The sequence below is a fragment of the Lithobates pipiens genome, unplaced genomic scaffold (assembly GCF_037356315.1).
Source record: "Lithobates pipiens isolate NorthernLeopardFrog02 unplaced genomic scaffold, aLitPip1_a1.2 Scaffold_23, whole genome shotgun sequence".
Classification (NCBI taxonomy): domain Eukaryota; kingdom Metazoa; phylum Chordata; class Amphibia; order Anura; family Ranidae; genus Lithobates; species Lithobates pipiens.
The window spans coordinates 314668490-314689359 of NW_027507785.1; the positions used below are offsets into that span (position 1 = coordinate 314668490).

Genomic DNA, 20870 nt, shown 5'->3' on the forward strand with positions numbered 1-20870 from the left:
AGACGAGAAGGTGGGGGGCGCTCAGCACAATACCATTGTATAGGACAGGTACGCACACACCTGCTAATTCATTAAAAAATGATTATTGACTTTAACATCAACATTAAGATCTTAAAAAACAAAGCTTTTTTTTTTTTATATAAAACTCACACATGTACAACACATAAGGAATAAATATACAGAGCACCAAAAAAAAAAAAAAGCTTACACCAGCCCATAAAATAAACACTTGCTCAAAATATAACCAAAAATAATCATCTTTTATGTAGAACATCGATTGTAACCAAACAGATCCAGACAACGCAAATCTGGGCTAAGAAGCTTCAACATTTCCCCAAATCTTCAGGATGTGAAAACATCGGGGGGCCTCAGGGGGCTGAACACCCCATGTACATGGGGGGAGGGGGGCCTTATACAGCCGAGGATGTGCAGAGACCTGAGCGGGTTCATACACCCCCCCCCCCCCCCCCACCCACCGCCAACAACATCCCCCAATAACAAAAGATTTCTGTCAGTACAAAACATTCTATGTGTACAATAATAGAAGCCAATAACACCACAAGACCAGAAGAGTGAATGTCACCCCACTATACCATCTGTACCCACCCGGGAGAATGTCACCCCACTATACCATCTGTACCCACCCGGGAGAATGTCACCCCACTATACCATCTGTACCCACCCGGGAGAATGTCACCCCACTATACCATCTGTACCCACCCGGGAGAATGTCACCCCACTATACCATCTGTACCCACCCGGGAGAATGTCACCCCACTATACCATCTGTACCCACCCGTGAGAATGTCACCCCCACTATACCATCTGTACCCACCCGTGAGAATGTCACCCCACTATACCATCTGTACCCACCCGGGAGAATGTCACCCCACTATACCATCTGTACCCACCCGGGAGAATGTCACCCCGCTATACCATCTGTACCCACCCGGGAGAATGTCACCCCGCTATACCATCTGTACCCACCCGGGAGAATGTCACCCCGCTATACCATCTGTACCCACCCGGGAGAATGTCACCCCGCTATACCATCTGTACCCACCCGGGAGAATGTCACCCCACTATACCATCTGTACCCACCCGGGAGAATGTCACCCCCACTATACCATCTGTACCCACCCGGGAGAATGTCACCCCACTATACCATCTGTACCCACCCGGGAGAATGTCACCCCACTATACCATCTGTACCCACCCGGGAGAATGTCACCCCACTATACCATCTGTACCCACCCGGGAGAATGTCACCCCACTATACCATCTGTACCCACCCGGGAGAATGTCACCCCACTATACCATCTGTACCCACCCGGGAGAATGTCACCCCACTATACCATCTGTACCCACCCGGGAGAATGTCACCCCACTATACCATCTGTACCCACCCGGGAGAATGTCACCCCACTATACCATCTGTACCCACCCGGGAGAATGTCACCCCACTATACCATCTGTACCCACCCGGGAGAATGTCACCCCACTATACCATCTGTACCCACCCGGGAGAATGTCACCCCACTATACCATCTGTACCCACCCGGGAGAATGTCACCCCACTATACCATCTGTACCCACCCGTGAGAATGTCACCCCCGCTATACCATCTGTACCCACCCGGGAGAATGTCACCCCGCTATACCATCTGTACCCACCCGGGAGAATGTCACCCCGCTATACCATCTGTACCCACCCGGGAGAAGGTCACCCCGCTATACCATCTGTACCCACCCGGGAGAATGTCACCCCGCTATACCATCTGTACCCACCCGGGAGAATGTCACCCCACTATACCATCTGTACCCACCCAGGAGAATGTCACCCCACTATACCACCTGTACCCAGCCGGGAGAATGTCACCCCCACTATACCACCTGTACCCACCCGGGAGAATGTTACCCCGCTATACCATCTGTACCCACCCGGGAGAATGTCACCCCGCTATACCATCTGTACCCACCCAGGAGAATGTCACCCCACTATACCATCTGTACCCAGCCGGGAGAATGTCACCCCCACTATACACCTGTACCAACCCGGGAGAATGTTACCCCACTATACCATCTGTACCCACCTGTGAGAATGTCACCCCGCTATACCATCTGTACCCACCCGGGAGAATGTCACCCCGCTATACCATCTGTACCCACCCGGGAGAATGTCACCCCACTATACCATCTGTACCCACCTGGGAGAATGTCACCCCGCTATACCATCTGTACCCACCCGGGAGAATGTCACCCCCAATATACCATCTGTACCCACCCGGGAGAATGTCACCCCGCTATACCGTCTGTACCCAACCAGGAGAATGTCACTCCAATATACCATCTGTACCCACCCGGGAGAATGTCACTCCAATATACCATCTGTACCCACCCGGGAGAATGTCACTCCAATATACCATCTGTACCCACCCGGGAGAATGTCACCCCACTATACCATCTGTACCCACCCGGGAGAATGTCACCCCGCTATACCATCTGTACCCACCCGGGAGAATGTCACTCCAATATACCATCTGTACCCACCCGGGAGAATGTCACTCCAATATACCATCTGTACCCACCCGGGAGAATCTCTATAATCGTTCCCTCTCAGTACTTACATTCCCCCCTCAGTCGGGGTCCAGTGTCCCCTCTGTATCCCCCCTGGGTCCAGTGTCCCCCCTGAGTCAGGTTCCCCCCTGTATTCAGTGTCCCCCCCTGAGTCAGGGTCCAGTGTCCCCCCTGTATTCAGTGTCCCCCCTCAGTACACCCACCCCATCCCCTCCCCCCCGTACCTCCATGGTGGTGACCCCGAGCTCCTCCCGGCTCAGTCTCTTCATGTGATCGGCCAGCAGCTGCGCCTCTTCCAGGATGGAGAAGTCGGAGTCGGTCCGGCCAGAGGAGCAAAGAGCGGCCAGGCAGAGCAGACACAGAGCGGAGCCCTCCATCCCGACCCACCGCTCACCCAGCGGACATCACACCGGACACTGTGCGGGGAGAGGAGAGCGGAGAGTGTGCGGTGCGGGGCGAGGAGAGGAGAGAGGAGAGCGGAGAGTGTGCGGGGCGAGGAGAGGAGAGCGGACACTGTGCGGGACACCCGGGAACTCTCACTGCTCGGGCGGCTCTGTGACTGTGAGGGGAGGGGGCGGGGAAATCACTGCCAAACACTGAAAAGTGGTAGATGCCGCCCTCTGGCGGACACACACAGACACACAGGCAGAGGGGAACACAGTGAGGAGAGAGAGACACCGCCCCCTGCCAGACACACAAAGACACTGCACGCCCTGTGCTTACTGCGCATGTGCCGATTTATCACCGTAAAATGAAGTGATGGTGAGGTGTCCTGAGATCTGAATAAACTACACACAGGACAGCCATAAGCTGTGTTGGGCCCCTTACACAGCTCTAACCTGCCCCCCACAAGCCTGACCACCAACATTGCCCAGGGCTTACCCACAGGCCATCCCACCGTATTCACACACCGACCACCTCACCTGTACACTCAGCCCCCCTCACATATATGTCAGCCCCCCACACCTGTATATATGTCAGCCTCCCCTCACACCTGTATATATGTCAGGCTCCCCTCACACCTGTATATATGTCAGGCTCCCCTCACACCTGTATATATGTCAGCCTCCCCTCACACCTGTATATATGTCAGCCCCCCTCACACCTGTATATATGTCAGCCCTCAACACCTGTATATATGTCAGGCTCCCCTCACACCTGTATATATGTCAGCCTCCCTCACACCTGTATATATGTCAGCCCTCAACACCTGTATATATGTCAGCCTCCCCTCACACCTGTATATATGTCAGCCTCCCTCACACCTGTATATATGTCAGCCTCCCTCACACCTGTATATATGTCAGCCCTCAACACCTGTATATATGTCAGCCTCCCCTCACACCTGTATATATGTCAGCCTCCCTCACACCTGTATATATGTCAGCCTCCCTCACACCTGTATATATGTCAGCCCTCAACACCTGTATATATGTCAGCCTCCCCTCACACCTGTATATATGTCAGCCTCCCCTCACACCTGTATATATGTCAGCCCTCAACACCTGTATATATGTCAGCCTCCCCTCACACCTGTATATATGTCAGCCCTCAACACCTGTATATATGTCAGCCTCCCCTCACACCTGTATATATGTCAGCCTCTCCTTACACCTGTATATATGTCAGCACCCCCTCACACCTGTATATATGTCAGCCTCCTCACACCTGTATATATGTCAGCCTCCCTCACACCTGTATATATGTCAGCCCCCTCACACCTGTATATATGTCAGCCTCCCTCACACCTGTATATATGTCAGCCCCCTCACACCTGTATATATGTCATCCACCCCTCACACCTGTATATATGTCAGCCCCCCTCACACCTGTATATATGTCAGCCTCCTCACACCTGTATACATGTCAGCCCCCCTTACACCATGTCAGCCCCCCACACACACATGTATGTATGTCAGCCCCCCACACACACATGTATGTATGTCAGCCCCCCCCACACCTGTATATATGCCAGCTCCCCTCACACCTGTATATATGTCAGCCCCCCCCCACACACACACACATGTATGTATGTCAGCCCCCCACACCTGTATATATGCTCCCTGTCCACAGTCACTCCTTCCATAGCCCCACCATCATGCACTGAGGAGTCCCCAGAATTATTCGACCACAGTGTCTGGTACATGCTGCTGGAGGATGCGCAGAGATTTGAAGGCTCTGATGTTGGTCCCCAGGTTGAGGAAGGGAGTAATGTGAGCTTAGAGAGAGGGGGTGCCCAAGAAGGACAAAAAACTATCAGTCATGTTCCCCCAGCTGCAGCATACTGCCAAGTTTGTTTCAGTGATGAGGAGGGAGGGGATGATGAGGTCATTGACTGTACTTGGGTGCCTGAGAGAAGGGGGTAAGGCACAACTCCAATGAGGCAGGATGTCCTCTAGGGGGCAGCTTAAGGGCAGCCATCCTATTGCATCACCCCACAAATCTCCGCAGCTGCAGGGCGCTACTGACTCCACGCTGACTTTTAAAAGTTCCTTGGTGTGGGACTTTTTCGACATGTGTGTAGCAGATCGCACCATTGCTGTTTACAACCTATGTCTGAAGTGGATCAAGCGTGGCCAGAACAGCAGCCGTTTGGGCACAACATGCTTGTCCGTTAGCAACAGCACTTGAAAGACCCCCATCAAAGAAAAAGGTGGACTTCTCCTTGCTCCTCATCTGAGATCTCCAACCCCACTATACCTCCAGTCCTCTTAAAAACCTGCACTGAGAGGAATGAAGGTATAGCAATAGGTGTCCCAAGTACTTGCAGCCAATTTGCTAGCAGTACACCACCGTCTGATTTTAGCATGCAAATTTCCCTACACCAGTTTCTGAACCGTAAAAAGAAATTAATTCCCAGCCATCCACATGCTCAGCGTCTAAATGCTAGCTTGGCCAAATTGCCAGCACTACAACTGCTGCCCTTTCAGCTGGCAGACTCTGCCCTCTTTAGTGAATTTGTGGAATGTGCTGTGCCTTAGTGTCAGGTATGCAAATGCTATTTCTTTTCACAGAAGGCCATTCCAGCTCTCTACCGGCATGTGGAAGGCAATGTTTTGGCCTTGTTGGACAGGGTGGCCAGCAGTAAGGTACATATTACTGCTGACTCATGGTCCGGTAGGCATGGGCATGGACGTTACTTTTCTTTCATGGTACACTGGGCAATTCTGCTGGCAGCTGGGAAGGATGCAGGACAGGGTTCAGTATTGTTTGAGATTGTTCTGCCACCATGCCAAAGTGCTAGTGGTAATTCTGCCACAGCTCTCTTCTCCACCCCCTCCTCTTCATCTTCCTCTATGGCCTCTTTTGCAGATTTGTCCTCTGAACCAGCGGTGCAACAGAAGCGTTCAAGGGGCTACGCAAGCAGTCAGGCAAAAAGATGTCATGCGGTGCATGAGGTGGTCTGCTTAGGGCACAGGAGCCACACTGGGGCAGAGATTCTGTCAGCTCTGCTGGGGCAGTCTCAGAGGTGGTTGATGCCACACCAGCTTCAGCCAGGAATGGTTGTATGCAACAATGGCACCAACCTTCTCTCTGCCCATCGTCAGGGACACTTGAGCCATGTTCCATGTTTGGCACACGTCCTGAATTTGATGGTGCAGCGGTTCTTGAGCAGGTACCTAGGCTTACAGGATCTCCTGAGCCAGGCCAGAAAAGTCTGCGGTCATTTCTGCCGGTCATACAATGCCAGTGGTCAGCTGGCTGACATTCAAAGGCAATGCAACTTGCCCACCAATTGCCTCATTTGTGGCATGCCCACCAGGTGGAACTCAACATTGGCAAAGCTGCAGCGGCTGCACACGCAGCAGAGTGCCACCAATGAGTACCTGCGCGAGTATGGCACCAGGACAGGGTCAGGGGAGTTTGGATTCTTTTCGCCACACCAGTGGCTACTGATCAATGATGCATGCACTGTCACCATTTGAGGAGGCCACAAGGATGATGAGTACCAACAATGCATGCGTTGGAGCACACGCTTCATGGAATAATGGACAGAGCACTTGAGGCAGAACAGCGGAAGGAAGAGGAGGACTTCCTTACCTTTCAAAGCCTCCTTTATCCAGATAGCATTCCTGTGGGCCCACCAAACACACAGAAAGAAGAGGAGAAGGAGGAGGATTGTGTCAGTATGGATGTAAGGGATAACACTCAGCAGCAGTCTTCAAGGGATGGTTTTCAGCCCCCAGAGACCCAAGGAGTTGTACATGGCTGGGAGGAGGTAGTTACGGATCATGTGATCCTTAGTGACCCAGAGGACTCAGAATCGAATGCCTCTGCAAACTTACGCTGCATGGCCTCCCTGATTCTGCAAAGCCTGCAAAAGGACCCTAGAATTCGTGGTATCAAGGAGAGGGACTGGCAACCCTTGTTGATCCACGTTACAAGGGTAAGAATGCAGAACTCATCCTGCCTTCACAGAGGGAGCAGAGGATAAAACATCTTCAGGAGGCCTTGAAGAAAGGTTTGTGCAATGCATTTCCAGACCGGTTGCAGTTTCCTGGTGTTGGACAACTAGTTGAGAGTTGCTTCTTGATATAGCACTGTCCTTTACCCCGAAGGGTCCAGACATTCTTACAAACACATACTAGGGCCATTTTTTTTATAGACAGGATCAGATTAACCTACCAGCATGTCTTTGGAATGTGGGAGGAAACCCACGCAGGCACAGGGAGAACATGCAAACTCCAGGCAGATGGTGGTCAGGATTTGAACCAGGGACACTATTGCTGCTAGGTGAAAGTGCTAACCACTACACCATTGTGCTGCCCTTGGCCTCTGATCGGTTCAAGCGACTATTACCAGTGTCTGCCTTACATGGTGCAGGAATATCTAGGGACAAGAGCAGACTTGGACACCTTTCCAACAGAGCATCCACTGGGTTACTGGGTCTTGAGGATGGACCACTGGCCAGAACTTGCTCAATATGCAATTGAGCTACCGGCCTGTCCTGCATCCAGCATTCTTTCTGAATGCACATCCAGTGCTGCTGGAGGGTTTGTAACAGATCATAGAGCGCGCCTGTCCACAGACTCAGTTGATAGGCTCACATTCACATAAAAATCAATCAGTCTTGGATCAGCAGCTATCAAGCACCTGATGCTGATGTAACTGAATTTTCTATAGATGTGGGATCCCTTGAAGACTGCCTATGCTAACTATTCTATTCCTCCTCAATCTTGATGATGCTAGCGTCCAACAATATTTTTGGTTAAGGGCACAACCACCACCACCCAAGGCCCAATTTTTCTGCCCCTGTAACTGTAATTACAATTTTTGATCTAATATTTCACAGCAGGGCCCATTCCTGTGCCCAACAAGAGCATCTGTGAGGGGTTACAGTGTTGTGGCACCACGACCACCACCACCCAAGGCCCAATTTTTCTGCCCTTGGGGCATGTAATTACAATTTTTGATATAATATTTCAATGCAGGGCCAGTTCCTGCACCCAACAAGAGTAACTGTGCGTGCTTACATTGTTGTGGCACCACCACCCAAGGCTCAATTTTTCAGCCCCTGTTTAACAGGGGCATGTAATTACAATTCTTGATATAATATTTCACAGCAGGGCCCGTTCCTGTGCCCAACAAAAGTAACTGTGAGGGCTTACAGTGTTGTGGCACCACCACCACCAAAGGCCCAATTTTTCTGCCCCTGTTTAACAGGGGCATAAAATTACAATTCTTGATATAATATTTCACAGCAGGGCCTGTTCCTGCGCTCCCCAAGAGTAACTCTGAGGGCTTACAGTATTCTGTTACCACCAACACCTAAGGCCCAATTTCCTGCAGAGTATATAGGGCAGGCCATATAGTATATATACTGCTGTTCAGAGTATATAGTGCCTGGGCCCCTGGGGGACCCCCACGCCATTTTTTTCAATGATTTTCATCTATATTGCCAGAATCCAATAATACATTACAGCCGCGAGTAGTTTTAAATAAAAAATTTTCCTTTAGAAATGTCATTTTGCAGTGGTATTGTTCTAAACACGGGAAAAATGTGGTACTTTACAAGCATACTAAGGACACCCAAGGCATGATATTTAAAGGAATATTTCATTTTTATTGTTTCACTTTAAGCATTATTAAAATCACTGCTCCCGAAAAAAATTGCAGTTTTCAAAACTTTTTTTGCATTGATACATGTACCCTAGGGCAGGACCCAGGTCCCTTAAACACTTTTTATGGCAATAACTTGCATATAAGCCTTTAAAATTCGCACTTTTGGTTTCTCACATTCGAGTCCTATAGACTTTACCGATTGGTCGGCAGGAAAATAAAATCTGGAAGCTTGAGCAAAAGTTGTACACAGTCAGGTGACTGGAAGAAGAGGCATGGTCAGGAGCCATGCCGAGGTCATACACAGGTATGGTACATAAGGTACAGGTACATTAGCAGATAGAGGATCCAGTGACAATCATGGATATAGAGCTGATAACAGAAGCAGAGTCTGGAGGAAAGCCGGATCATACATGGGAAATCAGGGAAGAGCAAGGTCAAGTAGCAAGCTGAGGTCCCGATCAGGAGAGAGTCAAGGAGAAATACAGGGACAAGACAGGTCAGCAAAGGGTCGTCAAAAAGGAAGTAAATCGGGAAGCACAGGAACAAGGATCACAGGTAGCTGAAGATCATCCAGCGATTAATGGTCATCCTTCCATTCTTTAAACAGGGTGATTGGTGTCAGACCTGAGATTAGGTAAGCACAGCCATAAATACCAGTAAGTGCACATATGCCCCCTTGATGCGCCTACATTTATACCTATGCAGCCTACTGGAAGGAATTCCCTTTCTGCGCACTGGCACATGAGTTTTCAGAGATCTCTTAAAGGTGGGCAGGGTAGGGGCTGATCGGACATACCGGGGCAGGGAGTTCCAGAGGATGAGAGAGGCTCTGGAGAAGTCATGAAGGCAAGCATGGGAGGAGGTAACAAGGGAGCTAGAGAGTAGGAGGACCTGAGAGGAGCGGAGGGGACGATTTGGGCGATATCTGCAGATGAGGTTGGTGATGTAGCTGGGAGTGATGTTGTGGATGGCCTTGTATGCTGTGGTTAGCATTTTGAATAATAATGGGTATTTTTCCCACTGAGAACCAATGTAAGGCGCATTCTTCCCACTGACCACCAATGTAATGCCACGTACACACGAGCGGATTTTGCGTCGGAAAAAAAACTTGGATGGTTTTTCTGACAGAATTCCGCTCAAGCTTGGCTTGCATACACACGGTCACACAAACGTTCTCTGAACTTTCAACCACCAAGAACGCGGTGATGAACAACACTACGACAAGTCGAGAAAATTAAGTCCAATGCTTCTGAGCATGCGTTGTATTGTTTCCAAGCGTAGCAATTTTGAGCGTCGGAATTTGTACAGACGATCGGAATTTCCGATCTGAACTTTTTCCGACTGAAACATTTTCTGACCAAAGCTCTCATCTGACTTTTGCTGGCGGAATTTCCGATCGTGTGTACGCGGCATAAGAAGCATTCTTTCCACTGACCACCAATATAAGAAGCATTCTTCCCACTGACCACCAATATAAGAAGCATTCTTCCCACTGACCACCAATATAAGAAGCATTCTTCCCACTGACCACCAATGTAAGGGGGGGCACTATACTGACTATCAATTATTATTTCCAAAGGCCACCAATGTAAAAGCGCATTCCTTCCATTTATTATTATTATTATTATACAGGATTTATATAGCGCCAACAGTTTACGCAGCGCTTTACAACATTAGGGCAGACATTACAATACAATACAATTCAAGACAAGGGGAATCAGAGGGCCCTGCTCGTTAGAGCTTACAATCTAGGAGAACATGCTCTCAATCTTTTGCTGGCTGAAATTCCACCAGCAAAAGTCCGATGGAGCATACACACAATCGCATTTTCCGACCAAAAGCTCTCATCTGACTTTTGCTGGCGGAATTTCCGATTGTGTGTACGCGGCATAAGAAGCATTCTTCCCACTGACCACCAATGTAAGGGGGGGCACTATACTGACTATCAATTATTATTCCAAAGGCCACCAATGTAAAAGCGCATTCCTTCCATTTACCATTAATGCAGGGACATGTGACTACCAGCTTTGACATGCTTCTGAAGTTCTGAGATCATTCACAATTTATTGAATGTTGCATTTGACTGACAGTTGACCTCTTGCTGACCTACTTCAAGCAGGTTTGCATTCCCATAGTCTTGTATGGGAATGCCAAACCCATCTGAAGAGGAGAAAAGCTTTTCAACACAGTCCCTAAGGGGACATTCTTTTCACTGAGCATTGATATAAGGGAACATCAAAGTAAGGGGGCATTTCTCCATTGACCATCAATGTCAGGGGGCAATGCATTCTTTTACTGTCTGTATTTCTTTTTAGCCAATATTATAAATTGTTTAATTTTATGATTATTAATGAAGATCTTAGCCCTGGCCAGCTCCTATGGCACACATGCCTATTTTATTACTCTGCTGGTCCATTTTTATGGTAGCCCCCAGACATCCAATGGAGTACAGCTACAGCCATAGTAATGAAAGGGCTGGGCATTGTGGCACAGTGAGGGCTGCACAGTGAGGAATTCGGGGGGCAGGGCTGCAGGGACAAGGTCACCTAGAGCCTTAGGCGCACATGCCAAACTGCGCCCCCAAGATGTATGAGCATTATGTTTCAGCAAACCCCCCTCCCCCCTTCCAAAAAAAAAAAGTGCACTAATCTGCATGCTTGACCCCTAAGGCCGCGTACACACGGGCGGACTGTTCGCCCAACCTTGTCCGCTGAACAGTGTTTGGGCGGACAGTCCGCTCGTGTGTGGGCTTTCAGCGGACAGTTTCAGCGGACAGTTGGACGGACAAAGTCTTTCGGAAATTCCGAAAAACTGTCCGCTGAAACTGTGTTTGAGCGAACAGTCCGCCCGTGTGTGGGCTTGTCCGCTGTACTTTCGAAATGAGCGGACTGTTCCCGCTCGGAAAGTCCGCCCATTTCGAGCGCGTGTACAGGTAGGCGGGGCCCGCGAAGGAGACGTCGCGGGCTCCGCCGCCTGGAATGGGCTTAAAGGGGAACCCCAACGCCGAAAAAAATCGGCGTGGGGGTTCCCCCCGAGTCCACACCAGACCCTTGTCCGAGCACGCTACCCGGCCGGCCAGGAAAGGGGGGCGAGCGAGCGCGCCCCCCCTCCTGAGCCGTACCAGGCCGCGTGCCCTCAACATGGGGGGTGCCTTGGGGAAGGGGGGGCCGCGCGGCCCCCCCACCCCAAAGCACCTTGTCCCCATGTTGATGAGGACAAGGGCCTCTTCCCGACAACCCTGGCCGTTGGTTGTCGGGGTCTGCGGGCGGGGGGCTTATCGGAATCCGGGAGCCCCCTTTAAGAAGGGGGCCCCCGGATACCGGCCCCCCACCCTATGTGAATGAGTATGGGGTACAATGTACCCCTACCCATTCACCTGTGAACTAAAGTACAAAAAAAAACACAACACATGGAAAAAGTATTTTATTGCACAGCTCCGGGGGTCTTCCGTCTTCGGGGGTCTTCTCGCCGGACTCCTCCGCTATGTGTGTGTAGCTCTTTTACTAGTGGAGGAGTCCGGCTTTCTTCCTCCCCGCCGCCGGCCTCTTCTCCCGACTTCGGGGGTCTTGTCCCCCTCTTCGGTTCTTCTGCCGGGCCACCGCGCCTGGTCCGGTGGCCCGGTCTTCTGTCGCCGTCTTCCGTTCTTCTGTCGCCGCCTTCGGTTCTTCTGCCGGGCCACCGCGCCTTCTTGTAGCTCTTTTACAGGCGGTGGCCCGGTCTTCTGTCGCCGCTGTCGTCGTCGCCGCCGCCGCCGCCTTCCGTTCTTGTTCTTCTTCTTCTCCTGGAGATGTTGACTCGACGATCTCTCTGGCCGGAATGCCAGAGCCGCGCTGTGCGGTCACTTATATAGTGACAATGGGGCGGTGTCACATGGTATATGTCACATGGGTTGGTCACATGGTGACCCCGCCCCCTTACGATGTCATAGTCCCCATGTGACATCAACCCATGTGACCAACCCATGTGACATATACCATGTGACACCGCCCCATTGTCACTATATAAGTGGCAGCGGAGCGTGTCCCTGGCATTCCGGCCGGAGAGCTCGTCGAGTCAACATCTCCAGGAGAAGAAGAAGAACAAGAAGAAGAACAAGAACGGAAGGCGGCGGCGGCGGCGACGACGACAGCGGCGACAGAAGACCGGGCCACCGCCTGTAAAAGAGCTACAAGAAGGCGCGGTGGCCCGGCAGAAGAACCGAAGAGGGGGACAAGACCCCCGAAGTCGGGAGAAGAGGCCGGCGGCGGGGAGGAAGAAAGCCGGACTCCTCCGCTAGTAAAAGAGCTACACACACATAGCGGAGGAGTCCGGCGAGAAGACCCCCGAAGACGGAAGACCCCCGGAGCTGTGCAATAAAATACTTTTTCCATGTGTTGTGTTTTTTTTTGTACTTTATTTCACAGGTGAATGGGTAGGGGTACATTGAACCCCATACTCATTCACATAGGGTGGGGGGCCGGTATCCGGGGGCCCCCTTCTTAAAGGGGGCTCCCGGATTCCGATAAGCCCCCCGCCCGCAGACCCCGACAACCAACGGCCAGGGTTGTCGGGAAGAGGCCCTTGTCCTCATCAACATGGGGACAAGGTGCTTTGGGGTGGGGGGGCCGCGCGGCCCCCCCTTCCCCAAGGCACCCCCCATGTTGAGGGCACGCGGCCTGGTACGGCTCAGGAGGGGGGGCGCGCTCGCTCGCCCCCCTTTCCTGGCCGGCCGGGTAGCGTGCTCGGACAAGGGTCTGGTGTGGACTTGGGGGGAACCCCCACGCCGATTTTTTTCGGCGTTGGGGTTCCCCTTTAAGCCCATTCCAGGCGGCGGAGCCCGCGACGTCTCCTTCGCGGGCCCCGCCTACCTGTACACGCGCTCGAAATGGGCGGATTTGCCTCCTCCTTACGTGGGCGAGTCCGTTCATTTCAAAAGTTGAGCGAACTGTTTGGCAAACAGTTTGCTGAAACAGTCCGCTCGTGTGTGGGCAAGTCCGCTCATGCAAATTTTGAGCGGACTGTTTGCCCAAACTGTTTGACGAACAAGGTTGGGCAAACAGTCCGCGCGTGTGTACGCGGCCTAAGCATAAATTCCCCCTCCTCCAAGTAAAAATTCACCCCCATTCTGAAATCCCTTCTCCCAGTACAACTCTTTACTCCCTCTGTCCCCCAATTCCCTGCAGCACAAATTCACCCCCCCACCTCTTGAAAAAAAGCACCCCCCCAGCACAACACCTCTTCAAACTTCCCCTTCATGTACACATCCTCTCCCATCCTTATGGGGGGGGGGCTCTCTGGAGACCCTGATGTAAGAAGGAGGCTCTCTGGAGACCCTGATGTAAGGAGGGGGCTCTCTGGAGACCCTGATGTAAGGGGGGCCCTCTGGGGACTCTGATGTAGGGGGAGGCTCTCTGGAGACCCTGATGTAAGAAGGAGGCTCTCTGGAGACCCTGATGTAAGGAGGAGGCTCTCTGGAGACCCTGATGTAAGGGGGGCCCTCTGGGGACTATGATGTAGGTGGGGCTCTCTGGAGACCCTCCCACTCTAAATCCCCCTCCTAGCACAAATACCCCCCAATCACCCCTACTAGCACAAATCCCCCCTCCCCCCCCAAAAAAAACTTCTCCTGCTGGCACAAATCACCTTCCTACTTCTACCATATCATCTCTTCTAGCACAAACCCCCAAATTCCCCAACCTAGCACAAATTCTCTACCTCCACGCCCCCCCCCCCCCCCAACACAAGTCCCCCAGTGGTGGAACTTTCAGGGTCGTAGGCTTGCAGCAATCACACTTGCGACTGGGCCCTGACGTTCTGCCGCTGTGGTGGAGGCCCAAGGCCCGCCATCTCCCCCTGCACCTCTGGCTTTACGTTTGGGAGGCAGTGGGGGGGGGAGTGGGAGGCAGGGATTGGCAGCTCTATGGTGCCTGCGAAGCTAGTATTTCTCCTCCCGAGTGTATGGAGTGGAGAGGGGAGGGGCCTCTGACCCAGGCACCAATCAGTTTCACTCTTCAGTGTACAAGTGAGTCGCTCTGCTTCTACACTCTTGCTGATAGCTGCCTGGGTCAGAGGCCCCTCCCCTCTCCACTGTATATACTCAGGAGGAAAACTACAAGCCCCAGGGAGATTGCGTGGTCCATAGGCACTATAGAGCTGCCGATCGCCCCCTCCCACCTCCCCCTGTTCTGGTGGTTGGAGGTGCAAAGACAGCGGAGATTAGCCAGGTAAACGAGGAACCTCTGGAAAGGGGGGGCGGCTGTCTGGGAACCATAATATAAGGGGGGGCCCTCTGGAGACCCTGATGTAAGGAGGGGGCTCTCAGGACACCCTGATGTAAGGGAGGCCCTCTGGGGATCCTGCTGTAAGGAGGGGGCTCTCTGGAGACCCTGATCTAAGGGGGGGGCTCTCTGGGGACCCTGATGTAAGGAGGGGGCTCTCCAGAGACCCTGATGTAAGGGGGGCCCTCCGAGGACTCTGATGTAGGGGTGGTGGCTCTCTGGAGACCCTGATGTAAGGAGGGGGCTCTCTGGGGACCCTAATCTAAGGGGGCCCACTGGGGACCCTGATGTAAGGAGGGGGCTCTCTGGAGACCCTGATGTAAGGGAGGGCCCTCTGGGGACTCTGATGTAGGGGGAGCTCTCTGGAGACCCTGATGTAAGGAGGGGGCTCTCTGGGGACTCTGATGTATGGGGGGCCCTCTGGGGACTCTGATGTAGGGGGGGCTCTCTGGAGACACTGGCATAAGGAGGGGGCTCTCTGAAGACCCTGATGTAAGAAGGGGGCTCTCTGGAGACCCTGATGTAAGGGGGGTGCTCTCTGGGGACCCTGACGTAAGGAGAGGGCTCTCTGGAGACCCTGATGTAAGGGGAGGCCCTCTGGGGACTCTGATGTAGGGGGGGCTCTCTGGAGACCCTGACGTAAGGAGGGGGCTCTCTGGGGACCCTGATGTAAGGAGGGGGCTCTCTGGGGACCCTGATGTAAGGTGGGGGCTCTCTGGGGACCCTGATGTAAGGAGGGGGCTCTCTGGGGACCTTGATGTAAAGAGGGGGCTCTCTGGGGACCCTGATGTAAGGAGGGGGCTCTCTGGGGACCCTGATGTAAGGAGGGGGCTCTCGGCAGATCGGATGACAGTCAGATGGGAATAAACAGGCAGTCCGTTACCATCCGACCCTCCCATAGAGAACAGCGGGCCGTGTCTGTGTCCACATAGCGGAACAGACATGGACCTATTATCCACCTGCTCAGCGGGGATCAGCGGAGACATCCCCCGCTGAGCAGACGGATCCACTTGACGGTGTCCATCCCATCTGAAAGGGGCCTTAGGGGGAAAAAAGGCTGCATCTGATGTCTGTAAGGCCCCTTTCAGATGATGGAGTGGAATCCAGCCCGCTGCTCTCTATGGGGTGGTCGGATGGAAATGGACTGCCTGTCCTATTCCATCTGACTGTCATCTGATCCGATCCATCCATGTGTTTTTAGTGGACCGGATCAGATGTCGACGGGTGTCAGCGGACACCGCCGCTTCATAGAGAACAATGGGTGGTCTGATCAGGTCTGCCTGAAAAACCTGAAAAGGAGCCCAAAATGTATGCCTTATTGTGATAGGCAAGGCAGGGGACATAAAAAAAAAAAAAGTTGCAGTAATAATTCAGAAACATCTAATCATTCCAATAAACTAAACCCCAAGCATTTTAATTTCCCTTTAAAATTCTAGACAGCTTGTGAGTCCATAGTGCATACATCCATTCATACTCCTCTGCATGCTAATTTCTTGCAATTATTTCTCAGCTCATGTTTTTTTAATAATCATCTTCTTTCTTGTCTAATATTTGCAGTAAGATCCCATTTTATGATGATCGCCTCACCATCCAAGCCTTGAACTTCCAAGGTCTCTGCTGCAGGAGATTTCATGGGACCTGCTGCTAATGAGAAGGATATACATGCAATGTGGAGCTCTGCATCATATAAGCATACACACTATATATTGATTGATTGGATTATTATCAAAGGTACAAGTTATGATATGTATGAGAAGAATGTACAGTGCCTTGCGAAAGTATTCGGCCCCCTTGAACTTTTCAACCTTTTGCCACATTTCAGGCTTCAAACATAAAGATATAAAATTTTAATTTTTTGTGAAGAATCACCAACAAGTGGGACACAATTGTGAAGTGGAACGAAATCTATTGGATTTTTGAAACTTTTTAACTAATAAAAAAATGAAAAGTGGGGCGTGCAAAATTATTCGGCCCCCTTGCGTTAATACTTTGTAGAGCCACCTTTTGCTGCGATTACAGCTGCAAGTCGCTTGGGGTATGTCTCTATCAGTTTTGCACATCGAGAGACTGAAATTCTTGCCCATTCTTCCTTGCAAAACAGCTCGAGCTCAGTGAGGTTGGATGGAGAGCGTTTGTGAACAGCAGTTTTCAGCTCTTTCCACAGATTCTCGATTGGATTCAGGTCTGGACTTTGACTTGGCCATTCTAACACCTGGATACGTTTATTTGTGAACCATTCCTTTGTAGATTTTGCTGTATGTTTGGGATCATTGTCTTGTTGGAAGATAAATCTCCTTCCCAGTTTCAGGTCTTTTCCAGACTCCAACAGGTTTTCATCCAGAATGGTCCTGTATTTGGTTGCATCCATCTTCCCCTCAATTTTAACCATCTTCCCTGTCCCTGCTGAAGAAAAGCAGGCCCAAACCATGATGCTGCCACCACCATGTTTGACAGTGGGGATGGTGTGTTGAGGGTGATGAGCTGTGTTGCTTTTACGCCAAACATATTGTTTTGCATTGTGGGCAAAAAGTTTGATTTTGGTTTCATCTGACCAGAGCACCTTCTTCCACATGTTTGGTGTGTCTCCCAGGTGGCTTGTGGCAAACTTTAGACGAGACTTTTTATGGAAATCTTTGAGAAATGGCTTTCTTCTTGCCACTCTTCCATAAAGACCAGATTTGTGCAGTGTACGACTGATTGTTGTCCTATGGACAGACTCTTCCACCTCAGCTGTAGTTCTCTGCAGTTCATCCAGAGTGATCATGGGCCTCTTGGCTGCATCTCTGATCAGTCTTCTCCTTGTCTGAGCTGAAAGTTTAGAGGGACGGCCAGGTCTTGGTAGATTTGCAGTGGTCTGATACTCCTTCCATTTCAAAATGATCGCTTGCACAGTGCTCCTTGGAATGTTTAAAGCTTGGGAAATCTTTTTGTATCCAAATCCGGCTTTAAACTTCTCCACAACAGTATTACGGACCTGCCTGGTGTGTTCCTTGGTCTTCATGATGCTCTCTGCGCTTTCAACAGAACCCTGAGACTATCACAGAGCAGGTGCATTTATACAGAGACTTGATTACACACAGGTGGATTCTATTTATCACCATCAGTCATTTAGGACAACATTGGATCATTCAGAGATCCTCGCTGAACTTCTGGAGTGAGTTTGCTGCACTGAAAGTAAAGGGGCCCAATAATTTTGCACGCACCACTTTTCAGTTTTTTATTTGCTAAAAAAGTTTAAATTATCCAATAGATTTCGTTCCACTTCACAATTATGTCCCACTTGGGTATTCTTCACAAAAAATTCCTGTGTAAATGACACTGGCAGTGAAGGGGTTAACCAGGGGGTGGCAGTGTAGTGTGTCTTAGGGGCGTGTTACTAACTGTGGGGGGCTGGGCTGTGTGTTAGTGAACAATGATCTCTGCTCCAATCACAGGGAGCAGAGATCAGTGTCACTTGTTGCTAGGCAGAACGGGGAGATGCTGTTTACATCGGCATCTCCCTGTTCAGCCTCCCCGTGAGACAATCACGGGTATCCCCGCAGCGATCGAGTCCGCGGGACCCGCGACCGGACTCACGGGGGTCCCGTCTGGCACGCGCGCGCCCTGCCGCCGGCGTGCAAGCGATGGCAGGGCGGCAATTTCAACTGGACGTACCTGTATGCAAGTTTGCCTGCCCGTGCCATTCTGCCAACGTACATCGTCGTGCGCCGGTGCAGCTCCAGACCCCTTACCTTAAGATGGGCCCATTTGCCAAAAAATAAATAAAAAACGATCAACTTTGAGGGTCATAGCTCGGCGACCAGGGGTCACAGATACCCCAAATTGGGGGGGGGGGGTAGAAAGCTAAAGACCTACCCACCTCTGGTCAAAATGTGGGGCTCCTACAACCTATGGTTCTGGAATTACGGGGCTCTTTGTGGAGCCTGTCGGAAGCTTCATACAGAACGGCCAGGTTAAATCCAAGCTGACACACTCTGATTGCAGCAGACTGAGAGGACGAGCTCACAGAGCCTCTCACTTCTTGTCAGAGGCACTGAGCTCAAGGGACAGCTTGGAGCTTGCAGAGTTTGACAGGTAGCACCGCCTGTCACACTCGCCTATAGGTTTCAATGGGGCCACTCTGCAACTGAAAGCCAAACTCGCTCGCAGTAGCAGCATAGTCCAACAATGTAAAACTATCATTCAGAAAAGTAAAGAAAAACACAAGGAGGCAGCAGTAGCACCTCATGAACACTCGTCAGCTTCTGCTATACCATTAGTTGAAAAGCAATCCACCACAGATCACTTTTCAGAGGGCAGTAAGTATTACCACAAATGTGAAAGAAGCTTGAAACACATCACCCATGTCACACTCCCCACCAACCAGGTCACTCCCCAGTCACCTCCCTTCAACTTATATCACAGGTGACCATTTCCCAAATTGCAGATGACAGACCCTACTCCAAAAGATATCACTCCAAGTTACTCCCCCCCCCCCACCCGCTGATTGATATCCCTCCATGACCACCTCACACCCCCCTTGCTGACAGACCTCTCTCCCCAGCCTGACCCCACACACCCTCTCATCTACTGACCTGTGGATGGGGGAATCACTCCCGCAGTGTTATTGTGTTCTGCCAGTGGGGAGCCTTCCCCACCCACAGAGTACAATGATCTGGCTTGCTAACTATAGCTAGCAGCACTGATTGTTTTGGGAAAAACTTGGCAGGCTGGCTGCACTCAAATTGATTAATAGATTGACTTGTGTACAACCAGCTAGATCATAGATCAATTATGGCTGGTCTCTGCTTAATTGGTTTAATTTCAATCCATGTATGGCCTACTTAACCACTACGCAGTCCATAAACATCCTTCCACAAACCTTTACATTTTTCCTTCCCAGATTACTTCATCCTCCTCACCTATACATAGTGTCTGCTGTTATACCCTCTACACTCCTCTCCTGTACATACTGCTCACTGTCATACCCTCCACACTCTTCTCCTATACATAGTGCCCACTGCCATACCCTCCACACTCCTCTCCTGTACATAGTACCCACTGTCATACCCTCCACACTCCTCTCCTGTACATACTGCTCACTGTCATACCCTCCACACTCCTCTCCTGTACATACTGCTCACTGTCATACCCTCCATACTTCTCTCCTATACATAGTGCCCACTGCCATACCCTCCACCCTTCTCTCCTGTACATACTGCTCACTGTCATACCCCCCACACTTCTCTACTGTACACAGTGCTCACTGTCATACCCTCCACACTTCTCTCCTATACATAGTACCCCCTTTCATACCCCCCACAATCCTCTCCTGTACTTACTGCCCACTGTCATACATTTATCTCCTTTACACAGTGCCTGCTGTCATACCCTCCACACTCCTCTCCTGTGCATAATGCCCAATGTCATACCCTCCACACTCCTCTCCTGTACATACTACCCTTTATCATACCCCTCATACTCTTCTCCTGTGCATACTGCCCACTGTCTTACCCTCCACTAGGGATGAGCTCAGTGTTCGACTTGAACATTGGCCATTCATCTGTTTTTCGAATTCAGAACTTTGTGGACCGTTCACAGATGTGGCACGAACGGCCAGCAATGCACTACGCCATCGCAGTGCATTGCTGGCTCATGATTGGCCAAGCATGCACTGTGACCCCACATGCTTGGCCAATCACAGCGCCGGCAGCGAGGAGAGCCATAATTGGCCACAGGCAGGATGCCTGTGGGCAATTATAGCTCAGGGGGTTTAGTACACTCTCCACACTATATAAGACCGCCAGCACGGTGGCCTTGTGTAGTGTGTTCCGGCGTGCAGGGAAAGAGCTAGATAGGCAGGGACAGTGTGTTCTTTTCTCAGGCATCTGCAGTAGTTAGTGGGTGTTGTGTGCCTCCAGCACAGTATACACCTGTATCTACCCTTTTTTTGCTGGTGTTCTCTAATACAGGCATTTGTAGGAGTTAGTGGGTG

The 20870-nt window shown here is 51.1% G+C and overlaps 1 protein-coding gene across 1 annotated transcript in view; it reads right to left on the reverse strand.

Moving 5' to 3' along the window:
• Positions 1-3093, reverse strand: part of CACHD1 (cache domain containing 1) — a 241360-nt gene extending 238267 nt beyond the window's left edge. Inside the window, exon 1 of the mRNA XM_077450550.1 lies at positions 2801-3093. Coding sequence (XP_077306676.1) covers positions 2801-2953 — 153 coding nt within the window. The 5' untranslated portion in view covers positions 2954-3093. The remainder of the gene's footprint in view (positions 1-2800) is intronic.
• Positions 3094-20870: the final 17777 nt, after the last annotated feature.